Here is an 8,615-nt window from a genome sequence, read left to right as displayed (position 1 = left end):
TGCAGCCTTATTTACTCTTCCTCAAAGTACTTTTCTTGAAAATAATACTCCCACTTTCATTTAGTTTATTAGTTTTAAAAGGTTTCCTTCAAGGGGACGTTTGTGCTTTTATTATAGGTAAATTGCTGTTTTAAATGATAGGTCAGACAGATCCAATTTATGGAAAGTCTTAATTTAAAAAACAAAAGTTAACTGTGTTGAATTCTATTTAAAACTTGCACAGTAACCAAATTACTTAAGTGATGACGACAAATACGGTGACGGTACGAAAGGTTTTTGACCTGAACAGTAATATATCGTCAGCATAACGGGAAACTTTATTGTCAGTGTTGCCTGTGTTGAAGTGATGTTAACTTGGGTTTGATGAAATAAGTTAAGGAGGCAACCCTGCTGTGTGCCTAAATTATGAATGAAAGTTCTTTGAATTGAAGTACTTGGTCCATAAAATAAGAATTTAATCTAAATTGAGTCTTTCTAAGCAAATTGTTCCATTTTCTTCGCTGTACGTTTTCTCTACATTACGAGAAATGACAAATTCTTGTAAGTTAACAAGAGGAGTTGACAGAAGTTCAAAGAAGGTGGAAAAGTGAGAACCATTACAAAGCTGTTTTACTATGTATATGTAAATGTTTTTTTTTAAAGAAAATAAATATTTAACCATTTTTGGAAAGTGCTATCCCTAAAAATTTTAAGTTGCAAATACAAAAAATTTGCCCCAACAGCAAAATAAAACAGACTAGAGGGCTGAAAAAGACATTTGCTTTTGATAGTTGAACATTTTTGGGGTAATCCATGTTATGGATATTTTACGAAGCAAGTATAGACGTTTTATAATGAATCAGGATATGCAGTTAAACCAAGTAGTTTTTATATATGTTAAAAAATTCAATGTTTTAAAAGCAGCCTAATCAAAAATAATTCAAACTTTTAATACAACAGGTTACTCTGAAGTACTTTTGACAAGTTAAGTGGATTCAAATCACTACCCAAGTCTTAACGGGAGCAGACTACAAAGCATTTCAAAAAGATGTACGGCCATGTTGTTCCGCAGTCATAAAAGTAAAGCTTCTCTTTCCATGTGTTCTCCAATAGTAAACTTCAAGGATCAAAGTCTTTGAAGCCATAAAAGCACTCTTTAATCATAGTTTTAACAATCTCATTTATATATGTAGGTTTAACTGGGCGGTTTGGCGAAGATTCACCCTGAGCGATCTGAACAAACTGAACACCACCTAAGCCGAGATCAGTGTCTAAGTTGAGCGGTGATTTTTTTAGAAGCGTTGCTGATATGCTGGACTGAAGTCAGGTTAAAATCCTGCTGCGCTGTTTGTCCTCGGCACATTATTCACTCATAGTAAGCAGAAAGGTGGGTGAGTGTCAGTGCGCCGAGGCGTATCGGGGACTGCAGGAGTAAGTGCATTGCTAATGGGTGGAAACGGCTTGCTTGCGATTCCACTCTGTAGTTGGCCCATTGACACGACATGTTGTGTTGGGTTTTATCACAGTGATTTATTTTGTTTCTTTTTACCCTTAGTCCTGGTTACTAAAAATCAGAGAGCGCCTTTCTGTGTAAAGCCTGTCAATATGCAGTGAAGTAGAGTACTGTGCTGGCTGTTTCTCTTTCTTTCACTTTGTGAATTAATTATTACTTAATTGACCTCTCAACTCTATTTTGACGAGCATCGAGATTGGATTAATTGTGTTGAAGCGATAATTGAATTAATCGTCAACTAATATTGATTAATCGTCGACTGGAGTGTACAGACAAAAAAAAAAAGGTAATTTGCTAAAAATACCATATGTTCAGAGCAGCAATAATCCAAAACTGTACAAAACATACATATACATTTTACATTTAAGATGAAAACACCATTGTCTATAAATATATTTAAGCCAAAACTCCTCAAGTGACGTAGTTTTAGCTTCATCCGGTTCAAATTTACTGAAGGAATGCTACGTTATTGCATTTTAGGCAATAAACAGTTTTTTTTTTTTTTTTTTTTTTTATTTAAAAACGGAATTGAATTGTTTAATTGCATCTTTTAATGCAATATATAAAAAAAGCAAACGAAAAGACTGCAGCACGTGTCGATTGATCGATTAATCGTCAGAATAATCAATTACTAAAATAACGGTTAGCTGCATCCCTAATTTGCTCGTCTTCTGTCTCTTCTCCACAGTTGGATGGCCGTTTAGAGGGAGCCGTGGATTCCAGGGAGAAGCTTCTGGAGTTTTGTTTTGACTACTGCTACTGGTCGGTGGAGTCTGCAGACCCTCACTACGCTTCGCAGGAGGAGGTAACGACCTTACTCAAAAACTGACTCACCTTACTGATCTCCTTCCAGGATTGCCTCAAATTTTAGCTCCACCCAGCTTCTCATCAATTCTGCTTCACTCTCCCTTTTAAAGACAGACATGGTGATTGCCAAAACATTGTATTAAGGCTAAAACGATTAATCGTGATGAATCGATTATCGAAATAATCGTCAACTAATTGAGTAACTGAGTAATAGTTAACTGGACTAAAAAAAAATGTCTATTGCTGAAAGAACAACATACTCAGATCAGTAATTAATCCAAAAATGTACAAAAAATATTTACTTTTTGCATTTAAGATAAGACAAGTATGTTAATGTGGTGAGCCCAAAACCTTCAACAGGCATAGTTTTAGCTTCACCGGGTTCAGATTATGTTAAAGAATTTTCTAATATTTTACAAAAAAGGCTTCAATAAAAAAAAAAAATAGGGAATAATAAATTAATTGATTGCTAATGTAATCGTTAATTGCAGCCGTACATCGTGTACTCTCATATTTTGACGTCCTTTTTCGTGTCCTATTATGGTCGAAGGCCATGTTCCTGCCGATTTAAGCTTTGTCCACATTCTCACATGTCATCTCTGTAAAAAGAGGCACGTAGAAAACCGCCATCCTTGTGGGGAGAAAAATACGAGAAGAAGGGGTGTGTGTTGTGCTGGTTTCACACAGATGGTCACTCGGGGATGTGATATCAGCTCCATCTGTTGCCCAGAAGTCTGTTTGCCTCAGAAGTTGCGTGTCTGGAGTCAGCAGGCTTTTCATGTCCTGGTTGTGATTGGGGCGATTAGGTATCTTCAGGCGGCTTTGATTGGAGGGTGTTTCTGGAACCTGAGACGGGGCGGAGATGAAGATAAAGCTCATTCTGTTTCAGGAAATTTCTTTTCCTGAATTTAACTTGTTATTTTTGTTTGTTTGTTTTTTTCACCTAAGCTTTTAGTTGGTAAATCTTAAACCAGTGTAGCGAGTTCACTTTGCTTATTCTCCTCTTTGTTCTTTAAGTTTACTCTTCTGCCACACCCTCTCCCCTCATGTCAGAGCTGCCTTTGTACGGCTTTTAGAAAGACATGGCTTCCACTGAGCAGACAGATACAGTCATCTCAGCACTTGTTTCCCTTTTTTCCCCCCCCCCACCATGCTCTGGTTCTGGCTTTATCTTCCTCTGTCTTGTGCAGAAAATGTCCACTCACATTGGCCTGCTTGCCTGAAGGCATTCCTCTGATGACCCTGGGTGGGCGACCGAGCACTCGTGGAGGACAGAGCTGGTGGATTTTAAATCTGACCTCTTTTCCTGCACCAAGAATTGTCTATTTAACAAAGGGCCTTCTGTGCTAGCGTGGCAACATTAGCTGCTAAGAATTCACTGATATTTAAAATTGCATACTTTTCCGTTGCGTGACGTTTGATTAAAAACAGTGAAAAAGGAGAAATGCTGTGCAGAACAAGAAGCAAGATTTATCGGGGCATGCTGAAACATTCCTAGTCACTCCTAATTATTTCAACAGATAAACAGCTTCTAGAAAACGCTTCAGTTGGCAGATTTCATATTTGTAGCTACATTTCCAACAGTGCTCTGTGAACCATTTGATCTCATTGCCCTCTTATAATTTTTTTTTTATTTTTTATTTTTTTTTAGATTTTATTTGCTTCTTTCAAGCTTGATGAGTCGATGCTATTTTTGCCAACTCCTGTTGTTTCCCACATGTTTTCTACTGCAGAGAAGGAATGGAAATCATTTCTGTTTTACATTGTATTCCCTTTGGAGGCCGGGACTTTATATGGACCAAGGGGATGCAATGAGATACAGGGGGAACGGGTTCTAAGATCTGGCTTTTCCAGTCTCAAAACAGGCCAGATAGCCCCTCCAGCTCATACGTCCCCGCCTCCAGTAAATACTGTCAAGCGATAGCTTACACCTGTTACTATTTGGGATTTTCATCTGTAGTTCCTTCAGAAAGGAATAGTGGAAACGTGACAAACAGTGCCCCCTTGATTATTTTGCATTTTCATTGTGTTATAGTTATAAACTTCAGTGTAATTTCATTGAGATTTTATGTGACGGACCGACACGCGCAATAATCTTGTTGAGTTAATGTCTTTTTATATAGCACCGGTTCACAATAACTGCAGGCTTAATGCACTTTGCAAGACAAACAGATCCAATTTGCATTTAAGTAGGCAATTAATTCTAGTCATTTGGGCTGATCCGGATTCAATTACACACATTCCAATTCAACCATTGTTATAAATGCCAAGTTGTAAAAAGTTAACTACGGAAACACAGCTGATTGCATCGAGTCATTAACTTTGCAACGATTCTCCATACTATGTAGTGACGGTGAGAAGGAAAGACTCCCATTTAACAGGAAGAACCCCGACTCGTGGCAGACTTGGACTTTGAAATGACAAAGATACGAAGAAAAACATTTAATGCAAAGAGTATGACACAAGTGACATGGTAACCACCTAAACATTAATCAGAGAAGCAGCCATGGTAACTCTGGAGAAGCTGCATACATCATCAGCTTGCAACTGGACACCAGGTTGTCTAGCCTTTGTGGTAAGTTGTCAAAAACAAAGATTACAATTGAATCTACATACAAAATACTTTGTGTGGTGAAAATCTAGCATCGCAAAACACCTTGAGCATCATCTTGCAGGGTGTGTTTGTTTAGCAGAGACAGGGAAGCTGGTCAGAGCTGATGGGAAGATGAATTGAGCTAAATATACAATCAAATCCTGAAGGAAAACTTGTTAGATGCTGGAAAAGATTAGAATCTGTGGGGAGAGCTCTGCCTTTCTAGCAGGATAATGCCCGTAAACAAAAAGTGGCTTGCCAGAGTACTAACTCGGTGGGAAGAGGAGGAGGGGACTGAAATACTTTTTGGAACAATATTAAAACTGTTATTGTTTGCATCCGGAAATATTGCGCATGCGCTCAATGCTGGAGGACAAAAAGATTATTCTTTTACAAGCCATCAGTAGCCGCGCCGCCGCCATAGAACTATTCCATTAACTAAATGAAACCTGGAGATGCAGGTGTACATCAGATGTGTTGATCAATTCAATGCAGTGCGCCACAGCCAAGGAAAAAATAATGCAGAAAAAAACATTGAAGAGCAACTCAAAACCACTGACTCGTTGCCCTAGCAACTGCCAACAACGCCACTAAGGATTAAACACCAAAAAGCACCCAGACACGCAAAGAACACAACATTCAGTCCATTACAGTTTTGTGTTTTTAGGCTTGATCTTTATTTTACGAATATTAATAAGTGATCGCTGTGGTAGATTAGCTACCGCTGCTATTAGCTAATCTAACACAGCAGTGGTTGATTAGCTAATTTAAACACTCTCTCTGCTGATTATCTGTCAATACTGTTTTGTTTTTTTTGTAACTGAACCAAAACACACCAAATTTCACATTGCATCTGCACGTTAAGGTTGTCAAAGTCAAATGACTGACCCACTTCCCTTTCCCTTGCTATTTTTTTTTTTACATACATTTTTCTGACCTTGTTAGCTAGTTGTCGTAGTATTGACAATTGGTAGCAAATCACTGCGTCTCTTTTTTTAAATATATCACACGTACATTTAAGAATTTGCGCCTTATATTGACAACTTAACAGCTAAAAAAAACAGCTAAAATAGTAGTCATCATCAGCGAGCAGCTTTTTGCCCTCCAGCATCGAGATGGGGGGCAGGATCTTGCATGCATGACGTCACGCTGCGAGGGGTCTATGTCAGGTGTAAATATGTTTCAATTTAGTCTCTGATTGCTTTCCTTTTGGGGAATGTTGATGGTAAGGAAGTTTTGCCTGGTGAAGAGAGTCGTTTTTGGATGGGAGTCAAAATCCATAATGGAAACCAGCTGTAGATTCAAAGCAGCACAACAAGTTATGGTTGTTGACTAAATGCGAGCTCTGTTTAGGTTTTTCATGACTTCATAACGAAAACCCCGAGCCTATTTATTGTCCCCAACAACAATATGAGAGAAGGAAATTTCAAGAGAAGAGGAAAAAGGACTGAGAGTGAGTGACATTGTGAATTCGGTAAATAACAGAGGAGGGAAAGAAAGGAGAGGAAATGGACTGGGGGGTGTTCACGTTGCCTGTGCAGTCCCCCCTCCCGCTCTCATTTGCCAAAGTCACAGCTGCCTCGCAAAGTTATTTTTCACAGTTAAATCCCACTGTATAGACATCATTGCTGAGGACTTGGCATGGAGCGCTTTTTCTTCACTGCCAAATGAAGTCAGTTTGCTGGGGGTTTCCCCCCTCCTCCTCTTCTTCCTCTCTGTCGATACAGAGCAAGATTTGAATTGCTCACGCTGTTTCTAGGTCTGTGTGTCAGTGGTGCAGCCGAGTGGAGAAGAATAGTTTTTCTGTGTCCTGAATTAATCCTTCATGCGCGTGCGAGGATCCAGTCCGCCTCTACTCATAGCTGGAGCGAAAGCCAAAAGAATGGTTAAGAGTTGGCCACAAATAGGACAGCAAATAAACCGCAAGCTGTCAACAACGCACAAGACACGCCCCGCAACATTTTCTATTAGCAATGGCAGAGGAGTAAAATGAAGAATAACTCTTCTTGAGAGGAACTCACATCCTGGTGACAGTTCAAGGACATTTCCCGCCAGAAGATACACCAAGTAAAGACAATTTCAGTGCTTTCTTTTGTAAAATCTAGCACCTATGCATGCAGACTTCTTCTACAAACACCTTTGAAAGAATGCAGCGCTCTCAGGAGCTCAGTGAATTTTAGCATGGTACTGTGATTGGATCCCACCTGTGTAGTAAGTCCAGTTGTCAAATTTTCCAGATGCTAAATATTCCACTAACTGTTTGTATAACAAAGTGGGAGCAATTTTAACTCAGACACACAGCGGCAGACCACCTATGTCAAAGAGAAGGGCCAGTGAACACTGCATAGTCGTCAGAAGTCACCAACTTTCTGCAGAATCAGTAGCTGCTGACAGTGCCGGTTGTAGCTTTCAGTAGCCTTGTGCAAGATGTATTTAGGAGGCTTATTTTTGTGAATTGGCAACACCTTAGTTTGTTACACTTTCAAAAAAAAAAAAAATAAATAAATAAACATCAACAAAAACAGTTGAGTCTTGAAACTGAAAACTGAAAAATAATTGATACAACCAACTTGAAACTAGGTAATAATAAAATATATATTTTAAGTGTTCTTTTCTACATCCATAGAGACAAATATTTTTTTTTGTTAAACAAAATCCTTCATTTGAATTTAGAAAATTAGCACTTACTACCAGATTTTTCTGTAGAGAAAATACCAAAGCACAATGTCACTTGACACGTTATTGGCTGGCCTCAACCAATAACGTGGCTGGTTGGACTCAACCATTTTTCCCCACTGAAAAATCTTACTACTCTGGCATAGCAACAATTTAATGCTCCCTACTTATCTCATGTAGCAACAGTCTGCCGATGGATTCTTCCTTTACTAATATGACTTTGCACTGTTGCACAAAGTGCATTAAGGCATGGATGAGCATGGAAAGATATAGTATGGCAGAACTTGACAGATCTGTACAGTGTCAAAAATGTGCTTCTGGAAGAATGTGCCAATATTTCCATAAACACACTCCTTAAACCTTCTGGAAAGTCTTTGGTGTATTTCAGAAGAGGAGCAAAAGAACAGGGTGCCACTGAAGTAGGTATGAAAAAAACTTTTGGCAATATTGTTTATGTTCAGCCACAAACATTTGCAACATTCTCTAGTTTGCATGTCACTGCGCACACACTATGCCACATGCCGTTTGCTGGAAGTTTCTTCCAATTCAAGTCAAGTTTATTTGCATAGCATCATGAAAACATCATACAGTCACCAATTATGAAACAAGCAATAAACATTACACTTTGTCAAATGCTATCATCAAAAAAATCATCAAACAGATGTACATCAGATGTGTTGATCAATTTTTCACTTTTTACTACCAGATTCTAACCAGGTGGGTTTTAGCCTTGATTTAAAGGAACTCAGTGTTTCAGCTGATTTGCAGTTTTCTGGAACTTTGTTAGGGGAGCATAGNACCTGANTTCTGCNTCCCNATGATTGGTTCTGATTCTGTTGATGCAGAGTAAACTAAAACCAGAAGGCCACGCACGCACACACACACACACACACACACACACACACACACACACACCCCTTCAGATTTGTATTTGTTAAAAAATGTAAAACTATTCTTATCCTCTCGCATATTTATCATGTGCAACTTTATGCTGCTAATTTACATTAACTCTCAAAAACACTTTGAAACTGGGGGTTGTAATGCCAC

General features: G+C 38.7%; 1 protein-coding gene across 2 annotated transcripts in view; it reads left to right on the top strand.

Moving 5' to 3' along the window:
* The window catches only part of stard9 (StAR-related lipid transfer (START) domain containing 9), a 43,950-nt gene that overhangs the window by 7,174 nt on the left and 28,161 nt on the right, over positions 1-8,615 (top strand). For both annotated transcript variants that reach the window (XM_015016439.1, XM_015016431.1), the window contains exon 3: positions 2,181-2,297. In XM_015016439.1, the coding sequence (XP_014871925.1) occupies positions 2,181-2,297 (117 nt within the window). The remainder of the gene's footprint in view (positions 1-2,180; positions 2,298-8,615) is intronic.

The sequence above is a fragment of the Poecilia latipinna genome, unplaced genomic scaffold (genome assembly GCF_001443285.1).
Source record: "Poecilia latipinna isolate Pla-1442-1.1 unplaced genomic scaffold, P_latipinna-1.0 Scaffold73, whole genome shotgun sequence".
Classification (NCBI taxonomy): Eukaryota; Metazoa; Chordata; class Actinopteri; order Cyprinodontiformes; family Poeciliidae; genus Poecilia; species Poecilia latipinna.
The sequence above is the reverse complement of the archived record's forward strand: the minus strand, read 5'-3'. Positions and strand labels throughout refer to the sequence as shown.